The 26,430-nt window shown below is 36.9% G+C and overlaps 1 protein-coding gene across 4 annotated transcripts in view; it reads left to right on the top strand.

Annotated features, from left to right (window-relative positions):
* Positions 1-17,653, top strand: part of grin1b (glutamate receptor, ionotropic, N-methyl D-aspartate 1b) — a 40,239-nt gene extending 22,586 nt beyond the window's left edge. For 2 of the 4 annotated variants that reach the window (XM_056457891.1, XM_056457890.1), the window contains 5 exons: positions 1,847-2,008; positions 2,158-2,267; positions 4,615-4,760; positions 10,998-11,108; positions 15,590-17,653. In XM_056457891.1, coding sequence (XP_056313866.1) covers positions 1,847-2,008; positions 2,158-2,267; positions 4,615-4,760; positions 10,998-11,108; positions 15,590-15,655 — 595 coding nt within the window. In that variant the 3' untranslated portion in view covers positions 15,656-17,653. The remainder of the gene's footprint in view (positions 1-1,846; positions 2,009-2,157; positions 2,268-4,614; positions 4,761-10,997; positions 11,109-15,589) is intronic. The other 2 variants (XM_056457892.1, XM_056457893.1) reach the window with 1 other exon arrangement.
* Positions 17,654-26,430: the final 8,777 nt, after the last annotated feature.

Raw genomic sequence — 26,430 nt, 5'->3', positions numbered from 1 at the left:
AGAGCTGACCCAGTGCAAACAGTAATAATGTCTGTTGTCCTTACCAAAAACAACTCCGGCAGACATCGCGTGATGTTCTGAACGTTTTTAACATTTTTTTTGCGTCAGATAGACGCAAGTTGCTTTCTGTATTTTGGTTTTGGCAACAAAACCAAAAGATTCAGTAAAAGCAGAACGGCCATGATATGCGTACGTCTTTCCATTGTGGGGCTTTCCATTGACAGCTGTACAAAAAACAGCAGCTTGATGACGCAAGCATACTGGGGTTCAGAAGGAAAAAAGACACAAACCAGCCGAGGGGGTACTATCAAACTTTGTTTCGGACCAAGTGTGAAAGCACCCTAAAAGTAACCTTAAAATGTAATCTAATAAATTATTTCACTAACTAGTGAACAACCAAGAGATTTAATACCTGTATCATAATTGTTTTTTTTATTATGCTAGTTTTTAAAATCTGTTTATTGTTTTTACATTTTTATTGTTTAATTAAATACCAGTTTGGGAAACCTTCATTAATTGCAATGTCTAATGCACCATATCGTTTCTTTTTCTTATTTCTATCACTGAGGTACAAAATCACTTATATCAGATCTATTTGACAAACAGGTTATGTCAAAAGTAATCTAAAAGTAATCTAATAAATTATTTTATTAACTAGTCAGCAGTCAAATGATTTAATACTTGTAAAATCATTAGTGTTTTTTTGTTCATATGGTTTATTTTGTACTTGTACTGTAAATGTTAAATAGCACAATATTACAACACACAGTTTAAGGTCTGGGTATAGATGTGGATGCCAGGAAGCGGGCAGCAGAGAGCCAGTCAGTTTAAAGAGTGACACATATTCCTTTTATCTCAATGAGTGTGCGAAGAAGAGCAGAGAGCGGCTAAACACCAGTTAGTGTGATTCAGTACAGTATTGATGCTGAATACAAAGCAGGGGCTGGGAGTCGTATTTTAGGAAAGACCTTTGTTAAAAGGCTAAGAGGAGAACAGATGGCAGCCTGCCAGAGTGTTTAATAATGCTATTGACCAATTTTTAACATCTGGAGTTCTGTAATCTTCAGGAATTAGGTCTACTTAGAAGATGGAAATTCTCTGCTGTAATTTTTATGATATAAAAAGTAGAGTAATCTAATTTAAAGCTGCTAATAATGGATACGATGTTGAAAAATGAAAACCTAAAAAAAAAAAAAAAAAGACAAAATATGTGAGAGTCTGCACTCTTTGTACAAAGAGATCTTCCTTCTTCCACTGAAGCCCGAGATTGCCTTCATAGATCATCCTCAAATCATGGTGGATCACATCTAATCATCATCAAGTTTTGCTCAAACCTGTGCACTTCATATAGCTTCTATTCTGCCGTAATTCTGGTACACTGTAAAAATGCGGGTTCCCACACAAATCCTTTTGTTTTCCAATTTATTTAGTTTTACTTTTAGAGCGGATAGGCTATTCAAGTTTCTTAATTAATGGCTGTATATAATCTATAGGTTACTACAGTAAGAAAATATCAGCACAGAATCTATCAGTGATATAGTGCAGAAAATTAGATAAAACAATATGACATGGGGGTGGAGACTAGGGGAAAATTCAAATGAAAGGGTCTGACAAATAAAAACATGGAATTTAGCTCAATTAAACACAGAAACAAAACAGGGACCGTAACACTAGGATCATGTGACACTGATGACAGTGTTACCATCACCTGAATACGAACAATTAAAAAAAAATTTTAATACAAAAGTTTTTTGAAATTGTGACAATAAAAGCTTTTTGACCTTGTCATTGGTCAAATAAATAGAACTATTCAAAAAGATTTTTAAAAATCTCCATAATCCCACAGCAAACTCCACGCGTTTATATGGGATTCAGCAGTGTTGGAGTTTGAGGCCTCGCAGAAATGTGACCTGGTTACTACGGGCGAGCTGTTCTTCCGTTCTGGATTCGGTATCGGCATGCGTAAAGACAGCCCTTGGAAGCAAAACGTCTCTCTGGCCATCCTCAGGTAAAAAGATGAATCACACACAGCTACGCTTTTGCTTGTTTTTCTCTTTTCCCTTCAGCTAATCCCTAGGATTACCGCAATCTGTCAAATGTTTCTAATTCTGGAATAACGGATTGTTTGACTGATGTGTCGGTTCTCTGAATTAATAGTTCCCATGAGAACGGCTTCATGGAGGACTTGGATAAAACCTGGGTTCGATACCAGGAGTGTGACTCCAGAAGCAATGCCCCAGCCACGCTCACTTTTGAGAATATGGCAGGTATGAGGCACCTATGATCAACTTTTCTTGTGGTCACTTTCATGCAACCTATACAAACACACAGTATGTGTGTGCGTTACATGTGTGTCATTGTTTCTGGCATTTACAAAATTAAATAAGTTAATATTTAATGTTGCAAAGTGACAGCTCATAAAAACTTTTCAGTTAATTTGTAAAAATTCTTTATATCCTTTTAATTCTTTAAAGAAATAGCTCACACAAACATTTTAATTCTGTCGTCATTTACTCTTGTGAGTTTCTTTCTTCTGTCAAACACAAACGAAGATTTTTTGAAGAATGCTGAAAACCTGTACCAATTGACTTCCATGGTCGGAAAAACAAAGCCAATGTTAGTCAAGTTAACTATGAAAGTCAATAGGGTTGAGTATCGTTTGGGGTTATTTCGATACCGGTGCGAAATCGATACTTTCAAAATGGTACCGGTGCCAAAACGGTGCCTGAACCGATACTTTTAAGCCACAAAATCATGGTAGATGACTCTAGAAAAATGTTTTATTTAACAAAAAATATATATTTCAATCATTTTATTGAACAATATACTAAAGTTTAAAGTACATCAACTCATATTTAATATATTTGAACTCAATTACATTTTTTTTATCATTTGTTTGTTAATATGAATTTAAGATTTGCATTTTGCAATTAACATTACATCAGCTTACTACTAACCTGTGAACGGCTGTCATCAAAATCAAGGAACACCTTATTTCTAGGGTTGGGGTTTGTGACTACATTTACATGGACATCAGTAATCTAATTATTTGCCTTAATCTGAATAAGATAATAATATGATTAAGGTGTTTACATGGTTGCTTTGCTTTTTGAATGTTGCTTTTATGGTCCCATTTTACATGTTATAGCACATAATTCGATTAACGTCTTCATTGCGTCAGCACGCTATCCACGTTTCCTCTGGAGTTTCATGTAATTTTCGGTGTTTCATTTTTATTTTTTTTCGGCTTTAACTGCAGTTCAGCAGTTTCACTTTCAGTCAGCAACATATTGTTCTTGCCCCATTTTTTTCAACAAAGAAATAGTGTGTTCAACAGGAGAAAGAAACTTAGAACAGTTTAAACCTTTATGAGCTGAGTAAAAAGGAAGATAGATTTCATTATTGTGTGAACTATCACTTTTACTATAAGAACTAAACAGGACAACTAAAGCCTGGCTCACACTGTATGATTTTCAATAATCCTAAACCATTGCAGCGTGTCAGACTGCACAGACATGGCTCCCATGTCACACTGTAAGATCTCAGCTGTCATATTGTCAAACTGAATGACATTGAAAACGTGCTAAACATAGAAGAAAACTCACCTGCAGTTTGACATCATCCATCCATGACACTTTCAATATCCTGCGTACTGAACTGATACCTCACAGCAAACATAAACAATCTGTAGCGGCAATTTTGCACACAGCGTGCCTCAAATAATAAAACCAGGAAGACAAAAAAATCTTTTGACATTTCCCCGCGGTTATTCGAAGTTGTTGAATTTTTCGGACACTGACAGAACTTCATTGGAGGAAAAATCAGATTGCAATGGCCATTAAGCGGCTGTTTATGAATATGTCAAACCAGCGATTAAAAATACACAGATTTTAGCCTTGGATTTCAAGAATCTTTTAGGGTTTCCCAAATTTGGATCGGACCACCAAATCATGGCTGAAACCCCAGTGTGGTGTTACCACCAAAATGTCTAGGGCTGAGGTTGAACATAAGTTAAAGAAAATGAATAAATAAACAGTTAGCAGGTTATGATTTTAATGACCTGAAGGTTCTTTTATTGTGAGAAAAGGGTAAAAAGTTTACAGAAATTTACAGAAAGCAAAGAACAGGAGCACAAACAAAGTAGCTTAAGGGCTGTGCAAGCCCACAATAATAAATTAAAATGAACTAACTCCCCCCTGAAGAAAACTTACATAATAGAATCAAAAGAAATACAGAAAATAAATTCAGCTTAAAAATACAGCTTAACTAAACCAAGAAACAGAAAACAAGAAGTCATTTGAAAATAAATTGTGCTACGGTGCACAGTTTACTGCTTCATAATACAAAAATATGGGTATTGCATTCACAACAAGGAGGGGAGAGAAGAAAGAGCAAGGCTTAAGCTCGATAAATTTCCAAAACACAAAATTATTCAGCAAAATTGCAATTATCTTCAATTATCTTGGACCTTTCAGAAAGACCATCCAATATCATCTTTTGTCTACTGGTTTAGAAATACTCTGAATTCTGGCATACTACTCAGCTAACATAATAATATACAAGTAGGCAAGAATTCACACACAAGAATTAAGGAAATGTGTTTTCATCACACAGGCGTGTTCATGTTGGTGGCTGGTGGCATCGTCGCCGGGATCTTCCTCATCTTCATTGAGATTGCATACAAACGACACAAGGATGCCCGCAGGAAGCAAATGCAGCTGGCCTTTGCAGCAGTTAATGTCTGGAGGAAGAACCTACAGGTACAGTCGCCTCCAAACTCTTGTCGGAAAGAATTAAAGTAAAACAGGCCAATCTGCTGCAACCCAATGGGTTTCAACACAGAGTGAAGAAGTCTCGTAGATTTCTTCTGGTCGCATGTCTGTCATCTGTTCGTGATGTGACTTAAAGGTCATGATGAAGCACAAATTAACACATTACCGAAAGGGCAAACTCAAAAAAAGAACAGTCAAATGAGGCAGTCAAACAGCAGCTAATGGTGCAGTGAATTAAAGCATGCCAACACATTAATGCATGCTGAGTTAATGCAGAATGAACTTCTGTTGTACAATGATTACTTAGGAAGTGCTTTTTTTAATGTTTTGATGCCAAAGACCCACTAATCTGATGATTACCTTCCTAAAAATCTACATTTATGTAAAGGCTGACTTTATATACCACAGTTCAGAACTTACAGTAAGTATCATATGATTATTCAGTTCAGAAATCATTATACTATAATATAATATGCAGTTGTGCTGGTCTTAATTTAACTTTCAGTCGATTTAATAGACATTGACCAAATAACAGTATTCATTTTGTTAATAAACTCTTTCTGGGCCCAAATTACATATAAACCAATAATACAAATAAGTATGATGAGTTTAAGATAATTGCTTTATTTACACTGTAAAAAAAAATCCTATTTGCCTTAAATTTTTAAGCTAAATCAAATTAACCATTGAGTTCACTGAACTTAAATTATGTTAAATAGGGTTGGGTCTATAGACAATGCCATCGTCCATCTTCGATTGCAAATAGACATCGCGATCCTCCGCCCTGCACCCATCGCAGCAACCCGTTCGCAAAAAAGCACACGGCCCCGTTTACACTAATACGTCTTAGTTTCAATCTTTCACTTTCACGCTTGTACTTAGTAATTTTAGTGAAAACCTCAGATACTGTTGGTTGTGCACCTTTTTTACCAACCAAGTTTGTTGACGCCATTATATCGCCACAGATCACTCTGCCTTTTCATGCCAGAATCCCATGGAAAAAGTGATTGACAGGTGGTAATTTGTGTAGCTTATCTTTATTTATTTATGATTTGGTTATGGGTAAAAAAGACCATGCGGGTCAGGTAGTTGAAACGGCCGCCTACGACGACGATGTTATCATCCATCACAATGTTTCACATTAGACATCTTACGATGCCAAATTGGTCGACATCGCCCAACCCTAATGTTAAACTGACTTAAAACTGCTTGCATAACTTATAAAATTAAGTTAGAACATGATTAACTTAGTTTAATAAGTTACAATAAACTAAAACATATGCTGTCATAATTAATTGATCATATATTTTTTTACAGTGTAGGAAACTCCATGCTTTTTCTATAATATTATGCTTATTACGTTTCTCAAAGGGTCTTTGACATTAAATTGATACAAAAAAAATCATTCATACCCAAAAAGGGCATGTAAAAATAATAAAGAGTTATGTTTTGTTTAAAATACAATATAATTGTAAGCATCTGCTGAATTAATTTAGCCTCTCAGTAGTGCAAAACATGCCTCAAGGTAAAATACATGAACATCTGGCCATGCAACAGCACTGAGGTATCCCCCGCAAAAAAGAGTGGTTCTCCATGCAAAGACACATCTCTAACCATCCAGTCGAAATGCTCAGCATGATAAAGCAGCTCCTGCAGCCTCACTACTGCCAGTGGCCTTGCTTTTATCGAGCAGCTTGACAAAGTCACACACACATATTGTGTACACACATACACAAAGAGCCTGCGATGCTGCTGTGGAGCGAGGAAGATGCATGCTGAGCAGATCGGCTCAACGTCCCCGCTGGGCTCCAACCGGGATCAGAGCGTCCTCGCGCCCTATACAGATCAGTGTCTGTCTGTCCGCTGCTGGCTTCCAGCTGCATCCATGCACAATGGGTCACGGGCCAACAAGATACTCGGATGTTGGTGGAAAGTAACAAGGTCAGCCTGTTTAAGACTTCACAACACATGACCGCAGCTCTAAACTGCTGCGAAAGTTACTGCGTTGTTGAAGCGAGATTACTTTTCCTAATGGGATGCAAGTCATTGAGCGTGGCCTTGTTACTTTAGACCCATTATTAGCAGGCATATATTTCACCACAAGGCAGAATTGACTAAATCTAGTTAATGCATCAAGTGTCAGGGCAGTATCGAAGCCGACAGCTATCTGATTGACTTCACACATCAGAGAGTCATGTTATAGGGAGTTAAGTGTTTTAACCTTCGGGCTTTACCGCCTACTTGAGCCACAAGACAATGCTGTGTGGTTAATACGCCCACGAGCGCCACCCACGTCAAGTCAGAGGTCCGGCATTGTTGAAGGCTCATCATTTGAGATGAACAAGAAACTATATTTGACCACAGACGAGGTCTTCTTGATGGATTTTCCTCCTACCGTTTATCGAATAAAGGAAATATAATGCTTATATAATTTAACAAGCCTCCCATGTAATCCCCATCAGAATGGTAAATATGGATGTTCAACTGGTGCTAATGGCGGCCGATTCGCGTTGATGAATAATTCCTCCCTGAAAGCGAAAATCAATTATTCCAAGCAAACCCCGGCCGGCACCACAGTTCCAGGTGCACATGCGATGTATGCAAAAGTCGTACACACACAACTGCTTCCTGAATGCATGAACAGGCAGATCTGCCTAGGGTGGATTTGCATTTCAAACCGGAGAGAGCCAGAAGCAGATCAGGAGCCTGTGTGATGTGGGCTGGCTGCCCACTCCAGAGGCTCTACCTCATCACAGGGCTTTGAAATGCAACGGATGAAAGCACTGATGGTTAAAGGAGCTCGTACGGTCACCGTTTCTAAAAATAATAATAAAAAGAATGACAAAATGCATTATGTTAAAACAGATGGAAATCTTATTGTGGGCATTTTTGTGTCTCGTTTCTTTTGCGATGTTGTTTGAAAGAGCCAGACAGTGACTAACGGTTCACGAATGAGTTTAAGAGCTGTTTAATGCACTTTACTTTACAGAAGCATTTTGGTTGGTTTTGGACTAAAATGAATTGGTATGTAGTCACTGTAATTGCAATCATTTGTAATTGTAGAAAGAAAATGTTGATTTGAAAAATCCCATTGTATAGGTTTGATTATATATATATATATATATATATATATATATATATATATATATATATATATATATATATATATATATATATATTTATATTTATATATATATATATATATATATATATATATATATATATTATTTATATTCATATATTAGATTATTTATATTCAAGTTCCCTTATAATGTAAAAGGTCCAAAGTAGGACTGTGCGATTTGGGGAAAATATCAATTTGTTTTATTATTTTTTTTGACAGATATTGCAATTTCGATTTGATTTGTGATTTTAATTTTGTTGTCAAGCTTCAGCTCAATATTCTGTATCATAGCTTCTTACTGCTAAAATGCAGTGAGTCTTAGTTAAAAAAGGAACTGATAAGATATTAACTTACTTAAACATTCATTCAAAAAAAAAACATTTTAATATTCAGAAATGAAAACAGTAAACACAAATAAAATGTCCTTACCTTTCTGTAAATAAGTTACACTCAAATTAGGGAGATAATGTAGCTTATTATTAAAAATAAATAAATAAAACATTTTAAAATACAGAACACTTAGCAAACTAACATGGCTGAAACAATTGTACTTTGCTGTTGCTTGCTACTAGATTGAGTGTCACTGGCAATACTTTCAGTTGACTTTTTAGCAGACACTCTTCATATAGCCATCTGTGGTGCTTTTTTAAGAGCTCGTTCTAGTATTTCGTCGTGCTGTGGCAACAATTCTTACAAATTACCTGTTTTTGTTCGGTGTCTGTGACTTTGAAACTAAAATATTTCCATATTACCGATTTCCTGTTTTTCTTTGATATATTTCATATCACAGCCTCTTGCGATTAGCTAATCGCAACTTTTCAAATCACGATTGTGATTCGATTTCCATTAATCACACAGCAATAGTACAAAGTTTTATGAATCAAGGTAGATGACAAATAAAGTTCTTAAAATCAACTCTAAACCACCAAAACGAACAATCAGCAATTCTAGTAGATGGAGGTTTGGGTTGATTATCTAGTTCTTCCAGACTCTTGCTCAAATTGATCAAAAAAGATAGAACTGATGCTATCATACAGCGTATACAATTGCTAAAGACTTAGAAAAGTAATAGACATTAATAGACATGTTGTTTCTGACAAGTACTGTAAGGTGTAGACCCCTTATAACAAACCAGGGGTGCATTTCCCAAACAACGACATAACTCGTTGCTGAACTATCACAGTACGATGCATTGTTTGGGAAAAGAACGATGTAGTGATGAGTGTTTCCCAAAACCGTAGCTGCTTTGTCGCAGACTCATCATTTGAACCACATTAGTTATAACGTAAAACATCCATAATGACGCTCTAAATGGGGCGGAGTAACAAGTTCTTTAGAGAACAACCCCATACTTTTTTGTACAAATTATACTGTTTTACATGCACACCCATTAAAAAATATATATATATTAGTTTTGATAAAATCATGCACTCGTTTTCCAAATTGATTGAAATATATGCAAAAATTATTATTATTATTACTATTATTATTAAGTAGGATATTGTTAATTTATTTTTTTTAAAGTCTACTTTTACAATTTGACACATGCAAACCACTGCAGAAATGTTCTAACCAACAGGCCCATGTCATATACAGTACAGATACTTAATAAATAACCTACTATAAATTAAAACCATTAACGTATGCTACATATTTTCGTTTTTACAAACTTTAGAGATGCATAAGCATAAAGGATTTCAAAGTGCCCTGCAAAGCGAGCGCAATTGTCAATATGACGATCGCTTAAACTGAACTGTAAAAATACTTTAAAAGCAAATTAAGAGATGAATTTAATGTTTTTTTTAATCCTTGCAAGTTTAAATGTTGGAATGTTCTAAAGGAATAGGACATGGGGGGATAGAACACAACCAGGAACTCTGCTTCTAACTACAGCTTTAGAGGTGTAGTTGGAAAAGTACAAGTTTGCGAATGTTCGTTGGAATGACGGATTTGGGAAACGCCAAATCAACGAACTATGTTTGTAACGACAGAACTTGTGACGTTAAAAGCTAATGATGGCTTTCAGAAACGCACCCTAGGTCATCTGACCAATTAGGCTTGCAGAAAGTAGGGCTTCTTCAGATCTTCAGGCAAGTCACTTGACACTCAAATGTTAACAATGAAACCATGTCAAACGCACATCAAGAGAAAATTATAGTGATTTTTGTCTTTGAATGCATTGTTGGAGAACTTCAAAATAAAGAAAACCCTTTAAAACAATAGGGGAACTAAACAAAAATTGTCCGCAAAATTAAGTAATATATACTTGTTCGACTATTCACTGCTGTTAAGTAAAGTGCAGTTGCGGATGGTTACATTTTGAGTCGCTCACTGTAGGGAATCAGACACACACTCCAAATGTGCTAAACAATGAGGGAGTGACGGTGCCAGCCAAGGTCAACTGTCATGTCATTCATTTTGCATTCCCTTTTTGGTTCCATGTATTGCATGTCTTCTGGTTGAATTCACCACCCTCCTTCCCGACGATCTCGTCTCCACTTATGAGCCGCGCACACCTCCCTTCCTCCTTCCTTCATACGCCCATTATACCCTCAATGGGTTATAATGCCGAGGGACTGTGTTAAGTTTCAATTGTTTATTGATAAGTTGTCCTTTTTCCCTGAAAACACCAGAACATCATCTCCCTTTCAAAACGGAGCCTGTTTTTTTCCCCATCCGATTACGTTCATTTTGCTTTTTTTTCCTTTGCTAATGCTTTGGCTTTCCATTTTGATGGAGTTGCGGAACTGTGGATGAGTGCGGTCTGCTCGCACGATCCACAGCGGTCCTCCTCCTCCCCTCTCTAGAGTGCCAGGACTGTAAAAGTAAAATATAATCTGTACACATTCTCACCCGGTCTATGCCAGTGTCCTCTTTCCTTGTAGAACGCTGTGGGTGCGCGAAAGCACCGTTCTGACTCACAGCCAAGATGGAGATGGAGAGTGGACAGGAGACGCCGTTGCTAATTGTGATTAGCACCAAAATTAGCAGGGTTAGCAGTGCTATTTAGCAGTCTCAGTGGGTGGTGATGGTTGGAAACCAAGCACGCTCTTCCAGAGGGCACGAATAATTGTTCTACATATACTGTATATTTATTTTAGGATAGGAAAAGTGGTAGAGCAGAGCCCGACCCCAAAAAGAAAGCCTCTTTTAGGTCCATCAGTACCAACCTGGCCTCCAACATCAAGAGACGTAGGTCGTCCAAAGACACGGTAAGGAGATTAAGAAAATGACGCCCTGCCTGTACTTCTATCTTCTCTGCTCTCTTTCTCTTCCTCCTCCTCCTCCTTCTCCTCAGCTTGCCCTGTTTCTTTCAATTTCAATCTCTTCCTTTCTCCTGTCATCTCATCTCTCCTCTCCAAAACAAACGTCTCATCTCAGACTATCTTCACCCTCACACATGGAGTTACAGTCATGGCCACATGTCTGTCAGTCAGCCATCTATACTCCATCCAGACATCTGTTGGGAAAGCCCAAGCAGGGATCTAGCTGCCAGGGAAAGTGTGCAGAGGAAACTAAGGAGATTTTTTTTTTTGGTGGGGGGGTTTACTTTGGGTTTGACCTTGCAGGACGGGGTGAGGTAGCTTCTCCTTTTAGCGCCTGTGCTGGTCTTTCTCCCGCGCCTAACCTGGATGTGACTTTACTTCACGCTTTGTTTTCACCTTTTCTGTTCTCCTTTCTTTATGTGTGTTCGTGTGTCTCTCCTCCCATCGCTCGGTCCTGTAACCGTTATTTCCATGTCCCTCATCCTCCTTTTTTATTGTCCCATTTTATGTGGTTGCTCTCACAAAGTCACCCTGTATGCCTCCCGCGATGCACGGTATCGCCATTAACAGCCAAACGAGACGAGCGACGCTAAAATAACCAGTGCTGTTCCCCCCCCCGGCAGGAATGCACCGCCCTTAATTTTTAACCATCCAATGTTTTCTTTGCAGTTTTATGAATACAAAAACCTACTTTTCATTTTCAGGAAACGCTGCTCAGATGGGTCTACGTTTACAGTGTATTGAACTCTCAGAGCGAGAATCCCAAATGAGTTTGTTCACACAAACGCCTCCTCGCTGTGATTCCTGGGTCCCGCAGGTTTAATAAGACGTAGCTCTCAAACTAAACAGCTAGCAGCTCTGAGGATTCAATACAAACAAATGTGCGAGCACAAATACAGACTACTCCATTGCATTGATTGTTTTAGACTGAATTCAATTGCTCGCTGGGTATGGCAATGATTGACCTGGGGCTTTGTTGCACACACCTCAACTTGCAAAATTATTCCGATTGGCAGTTCATTTGCTCCACGGTTTACAGAGAAACATTAAAACCCACATAGGTCACATTCCAGTTGCTTTGTTCTTCAGTTGGTCACAAAGGTGAGGGTGCTCACAAAACTTGATATGATATACATGATGAATTTAGGATAGACGCAGATTAATGTTTCTTTTGGTTAAAGGAGCTACACAGTGACCAAATGTCTTTTTGAACTGATGTTTACCCATCACAGTCCTAATCATCCTTTTCTTTTTCTATCAGTGTTTTTTATAAATGGATTTGAATGGCGTTTTGAATGTCGGTGTCCACACCACATGCCACACTGCCTCTCTCTTCCTCTACCAGCATGACCCTTCTGGTTGTTGTAGAATAGAGCTCTTATACTGTTCCCCTGTTTGTAGACAGGGGGCGCTGTGGTTATGACTTACAATTGATTCAGAACACTATAAAAGACATTGTTACGAGTGAGAGAATCACAACACCCACTGAAGCCACTTTATTTTGAATATTTATCCAAATCTATGTGCCGTAAACATGATTTTTAAAAATGACTTAAAGGAACAATTCACGCAAAAATGGAAAAACTGTCATTATTTCCACTCAATCATTGTGATTTAAAGACCTGTATGGTTTTTTCATACTGTGAAACCTTTTGAAGAACATTTGGCCAACAGCAGTAAATCCTTATTTTGGATTAAATAATTGTCAGTCAGCTTAACAAAGATATTTGTGCAATAACATTGATTTTCCGAGACAATAAGTTTCACTCTGGTGCTTGCTTTAATACATAACAGGCATGTATTCAGCCTGGTGAAAGGGGTGGTGGTTCTTTTTTTTCAAGAAGTGGACCTTTTTGAAGTTATTCGCCTCATTTTATATTTCATTATCAGATTTAAATGCTCCATTTAGTAACATTTTAAGCACTATTTTTAGCTGAAGAAGTAAATATTAAAAACGCCAGCAAATTGAGAAAAGATCTTCATCAGTTTGACAGCACACATGCTGCAAATCCTCACAACACAAACACATTAAAAAAAGAGCTGCATTTGCACACAACACAAAAAATGTATGTAACGCGCTGCATTTTCACACAACACAATGGAATTTTTTTAAGGAGACCCTAAAACGTGACGTACCCGCCAATTTATGTTATGGTTATTTAGGCTAATAAATACTAAAGACACAGGGATCGGGGTATCAAAATAAACAAACAAAAAAAAAACTCACCTTTCAAAGATCACCTACAACTTCACAAAGCAACAGGCAGGGCACAGCGGCGTCCGTCACATTTAGGTCCCCTTAAAACATTTTCGTTCTGTTCTGTTGTTTGTGAAAAATGCAGCGCATTTTATTAATGTTTGTGTTGTGTGAAAATGCAGCTGATTTTTTTAAATGTGTTTGCATTGTGAGGATTTGCAGCATGTGTGCTGTCAAACGGATGAAGGTGTTTTCTTAATTTGCTGGTGTTTAATTTGTAATTGCATGTGTTTTCTTAAATTGCAGCAAGTTCAGCTCTCTCTGCCACCATAGAATAGCTTGTAAATATTTCCTAAATATTTAGAGTAAAGAAATATGAAAATATTTATTTTTAAAATTACATTTTAAAAATGTAATTACATTTTAAAATCACATGCATTTAAAAAAAATCCAATATTAGTCTTTGCAAAAACATGCACTCGTTTTCCACATTGATTGAAATATATGTAAGGGCCTATATTTCCTTTACAAATATTATTGAGAATATTCCATAGTCTATTCTAAATTAACATAAAATCACTCACAAAAGCTAACATGTATTCTACTATAATATATAAATCATACAAATAAATAAATAATGAGGCTATTTATTAAGAAATTAAATTTAATATGTATTTTTTTATTAGGAAATGAAAAAAATCCTACTTTAAGAATAAAAATAATAATAATATTAATGATGATGACGAATATTATTATGATTATTAAGTAGGATAGGCCTAGAGGTTATAACAGGGAATAGAACACAGCCTAACTACAGCTCCAGAGGTGTAATTGCAAGCATACAAGTTTGCGACGCAGTTCGTGAATGTTCGTTGGAATGATAGATTTGGGAAACGCCAAATCAACTAACTATGTTTGTAACTTGCGACCTTAGTTGGCTATCGATGGTTTTCGGAAACGCAACCCTGGCCAGCAAATTTGGATTTAATTAGAATTGGATTAAAACAATACAACAACAACAACAACAACAATAATAATAATAATAATAATAATTAGTAATTATTTAAGAATTTAGTAGTGATTTAATAATCACAATTTTTCTAGCCACTCTTGTAAAAGTGCATTTTTACTGGTCATGTTTTCTTACATGAATAAAGTCCAAGATTTAGAATAAAAGTTACTTGTCAAATCTTTTCTCTATTTCTATCTTTTCTCTATCTCTATGACTTTGATTATGTCAGATGTTTTCTTGCACAGCTGGATGTTGGACCTAAGAAAAATAATTGTTTGCATTGATCAAAACTGATTAGCGGAAGTCACACCAGGATTCAATAGGTTATTTTTATTTATGATTGTATAGCAGTCAAAATAGGACAAATGAGCTCATGTATGGGACAAATTCTGGACCTTTGTCAGTGAGGGGTGGGTCTTCCGAACCACCCAAACCCCCCCTGGCTACAGGCCTGCATAACATTTTAAAAAAGCTAACTATGGGTGAAATAATCCAATATATCTTCTGTGTTCCACAGTAAAAAAAAGTAAATCATACAGGTTTACGATCAAGGTGAGAGCCAGTAAATGATTATCTCTAGAGGAACAATACCCTTTCATGAATTTCATAGCCCTTTCCACAGCTAATATGTCCCCACGTGTGCAGTATCAAAATAAATTTCAATACAATAATTCTACAGAGACACTGAGGGTGAAATCTGTAGGATCTCAGGCTGGAATGAACTGCACCTTGTGCTGCATATCAGATCTGACCGTCATATTTCATTAGGACAGTTACCATGGCGACAATACTTCTAGGTCAGGTAAATTATTAGCCGTAGGCCAGGAGACGGAGCGCTCTCGTTTGTGCCATTACAGCTTTCCTGCGCGGACATTTCCGCATTGATATATGATATCGGTTTAAGCAAGCATATTCATTTTGGACTATAAGTGTGAGCAATGATCCTTTAAGAAAGCAAATTGTGCAGTAATGAATCCATGACCTCATTCACTCGATTTATCTTACGACACAGTGCAAGAAGGCCTGCCTGTTTGTAAAATGCTAGCAAATTGTTCAGAATGACACATGAACGTGGCTCAAAGTGGGTGGAGAGATTGTCTCTGTCAAAACAACGTCAGCCCGGTTACGAGAGGTACAGTGCAAACTGTATGTCGGACTATGCCAAAGTATATATGCTCTTACTTTTCCTCCTTTTCTCTGTTTCCTCCTCATCTATAGCCATATCCCACGGACATTACGGGCCAGCTCAACCTGTCAGACCCCTCTGTGAGCACAGTGGTGTGAAAGTGAAGAGAGAAAGAGAATTTGACAGGCAGAAAGAGAGAGAGAGAGAAGGCGGTGGGCTATGAAACACCCTCAACACTGTCATTTGAGCATAATTCAACCTTTCTGAGCTTATGCACACTGGATATGAAACTCCTATGGACACACTGTGCCAAAATCAACCACACTGGAGCAAATCCACACTGCCACACAGTTCACACCAGACCAACACACATACTTACACACACATACACACAAAGTGCTTCACTTTTTACAATCTTTTGCACATATCTAAAAGAGTTTTTGTGAAATATGTAAATATGCATTCAGACTTGTGTTTCTCCACATTAGGTCGACATTCACCAGAGAAAATAATAAGATATTACCGAATTAGTTTTTCACTTTTATGATACGGACATTGTTACAGTACATATGTGATACACGTCTTTCTACCTCCACCTAAGATATATGTAGCTCATCTCAACACTTTGGCAGTGTTTTGATGTTTTCCCAACTGAAAAGAGCAAACACCGAACATATCTTTGGATTTGATAAAGTAGGTTATGGTAGAAAATGTGCTACTATAAATAATAAGACTGTCGTGAAGGGCACATTTTGATCATCGTTGCACTTTGGTGTATTATTCCTCATTTTTGACTCTCTCTCTTCACTGCCATTTCCTGAAGTGGTCCAGGTTGCTTTTTGGACACATACTGTGGATTTTTAATTCTCTGTTTATTTATTCAGTTGTGTTTTTTTTACATTTTGTAAAAAGACTTCCTTTTTTTCAATGAGAATGATCTATCAGCATATAATACAGGGGTTATTCAACCAGGGGGCTAAATGTAGCAAATCTGACCTTGTTCATTATGACGTTAAAAAAAGAAAACGAAAGGAACCCATTCATGATAAAAAGAGTGGCGTAGATGTGATGAAGCAGCTATTATTACAGGGTTTTTTGAGCTCAATCTTGAACCTTGCTTGAAATTCCCTGTAATAATTTCCGTATCATTGTGTGAGCTGGTAGCGTGCGTCTTTTTGCTACCACAATGGGGACCTTTCCACACATTATATATATATATCATGATCATGATGTCATTATAATATATGAGCAGTATTATATTTTGTCTGTGATGCTGTTTCCATTGTTTGTTGTCAAGCTTTTGCTCTGTGGACTAGCTGGCAAAAGTGATCATTTATAATGCGAGTCTTTATCTGTGGGCTTTTCAAAGTATACTGAGCAGTATTAGGTCGAAGTATTAGATCGCTGTATACATAGTTTGTCTCGAACAATCAATCTGAGGGCTTTGCTAATATCGTGAGAAGTTTAGAATGTGAACTATGCGTACTGTAACTGTTAAGTTATGGAGCTGTTTTATAAGATGAACACGTTAATAGATTTTAGATTCGAACTGAGAGGTTTTTATATAGAATAACACACAGATTAATAGATCAGGGTCTGGTGGTCTTTGTTTGACAGTATTGTTCTGTTGGGATCCAAATTTACTGTTAACATGACTGTGAACTGCTTTATGTCAACGTGAAATTCGTCAGGAAGCGTGTAACGTGTGAAGCAGATTCGCAAAATTCATAAATATATAATATGACCTACTTACAAACACGCTACGTCCATCAAGCTAATATCTGATGATGTAATTGGAATCTGGTGAAAACACACAATGGTGACAGGAGTGAATTCAAGTGTGTGACCTGAAGTAGATCTTTTAGAAACAAACAAAGCAATGCAACCTGTCCCGTGTGCTGTTGTGTGCTAACATGCATCTTCTCTGGAGCTTTAAGATATTGCAAGGTCATTTTAATCTGCTTTCACCATATTTTTTAACCACCAAATGTGCTTTTGATGACTATTCCGATACTGTTTGTGGACAAAAGAAATCTCTGAATTGAAATGCAAACAAAGATATATGTTTCAAAATGTATAACTGCTTTACTCCAGTGTGCCAATAAAATATGTATCAAACGAAAAACAATGAAACCTGGATTAAATAAATTCATCCTCGGTGTTCTCTCTGTTTTTAATAAGAAAGACTAAAGTTTCAGCAAATCACTATCTTCATATTATTTTCATAAAGGAGTCCTAGAAGCGGCAGGCGAGTTTTTTCTAAAACAGAGAATATCAGATATGAGGATTCACCACAAGATTAAGAACAAAGGTCAGTCTGCTTTTTTTCTATAATTAACTGAACTTTCACACACTGCGTAACTAAATACTTGGGTGAATACCAAGCAGATTGCTATTTGTGATTATTTTCTACGTGTTATGCATTTCCTTTGTGATGTGTTTACTAATATATTATCAAATGGATTTATCACAAGGAATAAAAATGAGTACTTAAAGGCAATACCCCCAAAGAAGCTGTGGTGTATGGTGAATTTATAACAGGTAAGGGGTATATTAGGCAAGACACAGAGCTGATTATTATACTATAGCCTTTCATATAGATGTAGTTTTATATAAGTTTCACAAATAACAACAGTTTCTTTGGCACGATACTGATAGTGGAAAGGTTGCTAAGAAACAGTCAGTTGTAGAGTATTTTCGCAGCTGGCACACAACATCATAGGAAGTTAATATTGGGTTAGATTTAGATCATGACGTCAGGTGACCAAATTTCAATGTCTAGCCAGCGTCTAAGGACAATGTTATTTTGACGTCCAATAACGACATCAAATTACGTTGATATTTGGTTGATTTTAGGTTGTGTTGAAAAGTGACCAAAATCCAACGTCCGATAGATGTCATAATGATAACGTCCACACAGCATCAAGGTGTAACATGATTAGATGTTGATACTTGGCTGATTTTAGGTTGGACATTGAAGTTGGCCTGACGTTGCGTTCTGATGTCAACCAAATTTTCATTTCCAAAAGAAATCCAACGTCCCCACAATGTTGGGGTACGTTGGGGTACAACGTCAATATGACGTCATGTTCTGTGCCTGCAGGGTTACAACAGCTCAACCAATCAAAATCAAGAACCCGAATGAACCATTTTATGAGGATACCCAAAATCGTAAAAATACTATTAATTCACATAGACATAGACCATCCACTATACAGACTTTATATTTTCTTCAGTAACCAAATCGTGCTCCTTGGTTATTCATAAACTGCAAGCTAAAAGCTACGATCACATATTCCCTCATATGTGTATATATGTGCCATACATAATTTATGATTGATATTATGAAGTGAAATTATCGGTCTGTACAAGAAATTGAACATTAATTAAAACATTGTTAACTTTGATCTCAGCCACTTCTCAGTGTATACTCAGGTGTGGAATTTCTTTATATAGTTATTGCTGGTAAAATTAAATTTTTAGATATCTCTAATTAGAATTCTGCCCAGCAAAATTTAATTTATAGATAACTTTATTTACAATTTCTATTAGTCAAAAATCCTTTGTAGGTATCCGGACATTTTTTATTCAAATGGTAGTTAATGGAACGATATGATTAGTCATAACTAGTCATGGGCTGGTATAAGTCTCTAACAGTATGATAACCTTGGATAAAAATATCACGGTTTCATGGTATTGTGATTACTGCTCTAAAATATATTCTTTTTAAATGTCTGGGTAAAAACAAACACTTTTTCCCCCACTTTAAGCACAATGGCTGCGTCCCAAATCACATTCTTCCATACTATAAAGTATGCTAAAAACAGTATGCGAGTCGAGTAGTATGTCTGAATTCATAGAATTTGAAAAACAGTATGCGAGAAGTAGCCGGATGACCTACTACTTCCGGCGAGATTCTAAAGTGCGCATCCAATGGATGCTATGCTATCCTATGACTAATGCGGACTCGCACATTGCGATATCTATGCTGAAACAATACATTGTGCAGCCCTAGACAAAACTAAGTTATAAGTAGTACAACAATAGATATTTTATGTTAAAATAGCTTGCCATAATCAGGAGCCACAAGTTTTAATTTTGTTCGGCCTATTTGTTTTTGGGACCCTAAAAGCCAAACTTGCATTTCTAAATCGCCAAGACCCACAGTTTCAGCTTAAAATCTTCTTTAGCTTCCACTAAACAAAAGAGTTGCCTATATCTTGAATAGCCTAAGGGAGAGTAAATGAACAGCACATTTTCATTTTTAGGTAAGCCATCCCTGTAACACAGCGTGTCCACATTCATTATTCAAAAATAGATGAAATATGCCACAATAGTTTCAGTATCAGTATCTTGGCTCTGCTCTGCTCTCCTGGGGATTTTGCACAGCATGAGAGCACACATAGCCATTTGCTTCACTGTCATGATCAAAGCACAGAACCACTGACTAAATCTATTTTAATCTTTCTGAAATACGTGGATGGAGTTGTGACTTTTCTTACAATATGTAAAAATAACGGTGTGTTTGTTTATATCTACATCCACTGCTTTAGCAGTCGGATGCATGAAAGTAATAATGTTAGAACGGCATAAAATTAATTATCATTGCACAATCCGCCTCTCACATTAAACAGACATGGTACCAATCTGGTGTAGAGAAGGTGTTGTGCCAAGACAGGAGAGGAGGAGCTGCTCTGAATCTGTTTGTTTTGGCATTTTGAGCAGAAGTAATCCAAACAAGAGCACAGGTCGGTGAATGGACAAACTCTGGGGCATCTCGCAACCTGACGCGTGTTTGTCTATCAGTCCTACAGCTTCTACTGGGCATCAGCTGTAAAGGTAAGCTTTATGTTGCTGTTTGTATTGCAACTGTGCGGTTTTATTTTGCCACCAAGGTAGATGCTGCAGTGTATTTACCTTTCAGGATTATCCACGCAGGTAATGTGACATTTCAGTAAACTGGGTTTTTTTCTGATAAAGCCCTTTGGTAGACACTGAAAAATATAAAAGTAATGGTATTTTATTTGCAATTATTAATCATGAGGGGATTTACAAGACACATGAACTTAGTGTTGGGAAAGCTATTGAAGTAGTAACAATTAGAACACTACTAGTTAGCAGCTAAATATACTGAAATGAATGAGCAATATGCATTTTAATAAATTAATTAATATTGTTTATCCAATTATAACTTTTATAAAGTAATTAGAGCCTTGATGTGAACTTTAACAGGTTAATTCATCTAAAATATGTACAACAAAACAACTAAATTTACATAAAGTTGAAAAAGTATCTACTTGACATGGAGTAAATCGATGAATGATCTTTGTGAATCTCTTCCTGATTTGCTATAACAAATCATACAATCCAAAATCTGTGAGAGACATCTTGATGAACCAATTTACAAGAATAAATTTAAAAAACAAGGCAACAAAAAAATCCTTTCAGACAAACAGATTCATTCCAACTCTAATTATGAAAAATATGACCACTGGGATGAACGTCTATGAATCTAATAATCTAACTCTACATATTCACTACATTAAAAAAGACATTACAATTTCAAAAACACAAGCACTCACAGTGTACTAGAGTGAATCAGACATTTAACTCTGCATTTTCACTATAATGATTCAGAAGTTCCAACTGGTTCCCTACAATGAGTCAGAATTCTATCTCTACATAGTCACTACAAAGATTCAGATCTTACAAATATGAAAAATTGGCCACTCAGATGGATAGACTGACTACAATGAAAAAGAAAAGTCTCTCATCATTTACTCAACCTCATGTTGTTCCAAACCAATAAGACTTAATTCACCTTCAGAGCAAAAGTAAAGATATTTGTTATGAAATCTTAGGGTTTGCAGTCCCAAAATGTAAAGTTTATGGGCTATATGCACACAAACTTTTAATATTCAGCCAGGCAGCCCAAGGGCTTCCAGTGAACTGTCTTTGTACAAAATTGTCACTTTTAGATCTGATTTCTTTAAAAATCAGCTATCTTTACTGCCTGTGATATATACGATATGAAGTGGGTCTCAGATCGGAAAAGAAGCACTGCATTAAATTCCATTTCCCCCGCCATGTCTTTAAAATATTACTGTTTATTTTATTGCAGTGTTTTCAATGGAATTTCTGCGCTAGCCTGTTGCTACTGATGGCACTAGTGGTTACACGGTCTTTCATCTCGTTTTAGGCTTGAACAACTAAATGAATGCTGAAGTCTATTTAACTGAATGTATTGTAATTACATTACAACATTGATGCTGTAAAAACAACCTTGTGAAATTTAAAATAGCCACATTAAGCTTTCACCGGAAGTTTATTGTCGGCTTTAAAACTCTAGCTGTCCATGGAGCCCATTTATCAGAATTTCTGAGGCTTCGCATTTGTAACATGATTTTTAAAAATCCAAATGACCAAGCAGTTTAATCCATGTCTTTAAAAGACGCAATAGCTATGTATTATGCACAATTTTGATTTAGCTTTTTATTCTCATATAAACATTGAACAGTAATATAAACAGAAGCTCAGTCATACCTGCTTGATGTGCAAGATCAAACATAATAGTTTTGTGATCATGAATTCTGTAAACATGCTGTTTGATAATCCTTTTATGTGTGAATTAAGGTTGATATTAAAATATTTTGGGTAAGTAGACTTTCAATGGAGAGACAAACATCTCACAGATTTGATTAAGAATATGAAAACTTGGAAGTTTGGAACAAAATGAGAGCAGGTAAATTAATAATTTTTTTTTGTATTGACCTAACCTATTTTGATCGCATCAGGTAGATTACTGCTTGAAAAACTACTTTAAGACTATACTTACACACACGACATACAAGTAACACTGCGATATGACTGTATATAAGCACTGCTGGGAATGCATCTGTAGGCACAGGCCGCAGTCTCCCATTGCCAATTCAAAAATTTTATTATTCCCTTATTATAAATAATTAATTAATTCATTTTCTTTTAGGCTTATTCCCTTTATTAATCAGGGGTCGCCACAGCCAAATGAACTGCCAAATTATCCAGCATATGTTTTACGCAGTGGATACCCTTTCAGCTGCAACCCATCACTGGGAAACACCTATACACTCCCATTCACACACATACACTATGGACAATTTGCATGTCTTTGGACTTGTGGGGGAAACCACCCGGAGGAAACCCACGAAAACACAGGGCAAACATGCAAACTCCACACAGAAATGCTGACCCAGCCGGGGCTTGAACCAGCAACCAGTGCTACCCACTGCGCCACTGTGCTGCCTTTAAACCCGGTATAAGACTTGAATAAGGAATTTTCAATTCATAATTTTGAGTATTGTAACGTCTAATAGAAAACAAAACAGAGGAGCTTGCTCACAAGTGTATATATAAAACTGAACGCCAGAAAAAACATCCCTCTACAGAGTTGTCTCTTGATTTCTGAGAGGACTTTAGAGCTATACATCTGAAATATTCGGATGTAGAAGTCTCTCTCTCATCATTTTCAACCAGTTACTCCTAAATTCGATGTAGTAGTCTTTCTATTTTCAACCAGTTACCCTTAAACACTGATTAATTCTGAAAGGATTTTGTTTTGCATGATACACATAGCCAGTCCCGTTCAAAATGAAACGCAAAATTCACCTCATTTCTCTGTTCGCTTGTTTTCCCCACAGCAAACAGCTTGTATAAACCTCCGAGTACTCCATACAATGAGTACAGCACAAACAAAAGCTTTCGCCGTGTCTCTGTCTCCCGTGTTGAAGAGATCTCTGTGGAGGTACACTAGTCTCTCTGATGAGGCCTGTCAGAACCGATGCTGCCTGGACAAACAGCGCCTCCTGCTGCTCAGCCTGGCGCTGCTGGCCCTGTGTGGCATGGTGCTACTTCTACTGTGGAACTACCAGTGCTTCATTGTTAACCACATGTGCCAGGACCCGGAGCACAGTTCAGAGTATGTGCTGTTTGATATGGATGAGCAGCGGCTTTCTTCATACGGAGCAGCCTGAAGCTGTGAGGCTGAATAAAGCGGCGACAGCTGCTTACAAAGACTTCTCTTTCCAAAGGGCAAATAGAGACCGAGGGGGAAAGAAAGAAAGAAAAAATATATAGAAGAAAAGTGTCTATGTCATGCACAGAGCACTGTATCTACTCCTGGGCTATTGCTTTTATCTTTAAACTAACAGAAAAACGGCTGTAGTAATGTAAAGATGTATACCAAAGGATATTAAATCTGTCTGAATGATGGACATAAGTGGAATGTTACCCGTTCTAATATCTCTGTTTAATGTTTGATATTGTGAGTGTGCTTAAAATTTATAATGCATAATGTACATCCTGTTTCAATAAACAAGATATTAATCCTCTTGGCACACAAGCACAGTTGTTTTTTTGATGAATGACCCCGAGTGTGCCCGTAGTTCCAATAGGCTAAATGCTTTGCTCAACAGTATGAGCTCTGCATGATAACAGAGTTATGCTGTACGCCTTTAATGCTTTTATCATTTGTTTTTTACCATCCTTGTGACACGGTTTTATTGCAGCATTCACAGATAAACCTTGTTAAAAACCTCAAGGTATCTTTTTCCTGTAAGACAACTCATTACAAGCGGATGTGTGTGCTCTTCACACTTATTTCACATGCGTGTTAACCACCCAGACAGAAACTGAAAAAACTAAAGATGTTCATCTGAACTCTATACAAGTAAGGTATAACTTTTACTACTAGCTCAAATGAGTTTATGTTTGGAACATTTTACACAAAATGTGTTGTATTTTTTGTAACAAAAGGTTGCCATGAAGAGAAAATCAGTGCATTAACAAAGTCAAAATTTCTGTGTCTGCCATAATAGGCAGTCTGCATATGTGGAGAAGACGATACCATCTTTATCCTTAATCTATTTACTTACTGCTATGTGCAGAATTGATTGAGTATTTTAATATTGTCATGCTAAAGAAACTCAATGGCTGTATCTATTGCTTGTACTGTGAAACATCATGGGCTCTTTATGATTATTTATATGCTGTGTTGCTTTAATTAGTATTAGTCATTCCAAATAAATTAATCAAATGTGTGTGTGGTTCAGTTTTTTCCTATGTCAGGTTTTTGTAGTATACAAGTTATCTATGAATATTTTTGTTCCCTTGAGAAAGACTGCTCAGTGATAAATGGACAATAGAATGTACTGCATAGAAGATGGAAATGTACCGCCACATGGTAGGGGACTTTTAGGGACTGAAGACACCAATAGATGGTGTTTCAGGTGTAATCCTGCAAATAAGTCTTAAGGTGGGCAACAGTACGGGATCTTCATTGTCGCATTATACGCTTCAAAATGCATCACACATTCACCACTATTGGAGACAGGTCGCACTGCTGGCAGGCCAGTCAAGTACCTGTTTCCTCTTTCTCCACGATCAGGACTTTGTAATGTGTGCAGAATGTGGATATGCATCGTCTTGTTAAAATATGAATGGGCGACCCTAAAAAGAGGGCAGCATATTGTGCTCAAAATCTCTATTTACTTTTCAGCGTTAATGGTGCCAGCACAGAAGTAGAAGTTACCTTGGGCACTGACACAACCCCACACCATGACAGACTCTGGCTTTTCGACAGTCTGAATGATTCTTTTCTTCTTTGGTCCAGAGCACATGGTGTCCATTTCTCCCCAAAAATACCTGAAATACTGATTCATCTGACCACAGTACACGTTTCCACTGTATGATGATCCATCCCAGATGCCTCAGAGTCCAGAGAAGTCGATGGCGCTTTTGGACACAGTTAACATAAGGCTTCCTTCTGCCACAGTAGTTTTAACTAGCACTTGTGGATGTAACCACGTATTGTGGTTTGCCAAAGTAGTCCTGTGCTCATGTGGTGATATTACTTCTAGATGAATGACACTTGTTAATGCAGTGCCGCACTGCCGCCAAAGGAATCATATACCATGGTAGATCAGCTTAAGCTTGTCCTTGTCCTTTACACACTGAAATTCTTCCAGATTCCTTGAATCTTTTAATTATGTTATGCACTGTTGAAGGTGAAATATCCAAATGTCTTCCTTTCTTTCTTTGAAGAACATTGATTTTAAACATTTCAATAATTTTCTCACATATTTGTAGGTAAACTGGTGATATCAGCCCATCTTTGCTCCTAGAGGACTAGACCTGTCTTGGATGCTACTTTTGTACCAAATATAATTCCAATAACCTGTTTCAAATCACATCATTATTTAATCAATTTACTTAGCCCTGAAATGCTCCTGTCCCAACTTTTTTGCAATGTTTTCAGGTCTGAATGACAGGAAAGGATGTATATTTACAAATGAAATGAAAAGTTGACCAGACAAAACATGAAATATGATGTATTATAAGTCAAAGTAGATTCACTACTTTATTTTTTATTGCGTTATCCCACCCAACTTTTTCTGATTTGGGGTTGGATGATAAAGGAGGTTTGGGTATATTTGGGGCACTTAAAATAGATGGAAACGTTTCATACACATCATTACAATTACAAACAAAGGTTTCATAATTTTGTGCGTTGCTAATTCGTGTTTGTTCGTGAATGTTTAACGGGTTCAGCTTAGCTAAAAAATATGAACTTAGCTTATAAAGAATCAAAAGGTTGCTAGGACATGTTTTCAGAAATAACTGAACAGGACATCTACCCACTAAAAATAACAGTTGCATTTTTTTTCAAGCTTTCTAAAACATTTCCACCTGTTCTTAATTAGTGGAGTGTAAAATCTATTAAGATACATATTTACAATAGCGATAAAAGCAACACTTACGGGTCTCGGTACACTCTGAATAGACTTCTTCAAGAAGTACATAAATTATCGCCAACATAGTTTCACAGCGAGAACCTGTTGCACCACGGACAGATGAGGAGGAACAATACAGTGCCGTGCCCACTGGTTTTACCGCCTGC

This window comes from Danio aesculapii, chromosome 5 (assembly GCF_903798145.1).
Source record: "Danio aesculapii chromosome 5, fDanAes4.1, whole genome shotgun sequence".
In the NCBI taxonomy this organism is placed as follows: domain Eukaryota; kingdom Metazoa; phylum Chordata; class Actinopteri; order Cypriniformes; family Danionidae; genus Danio; species Danio aesculapii.
Note: the sequence above shows the minus strand (reverse complement) of the source record. Positions and strands in the feature narration are given on the sequence as shown.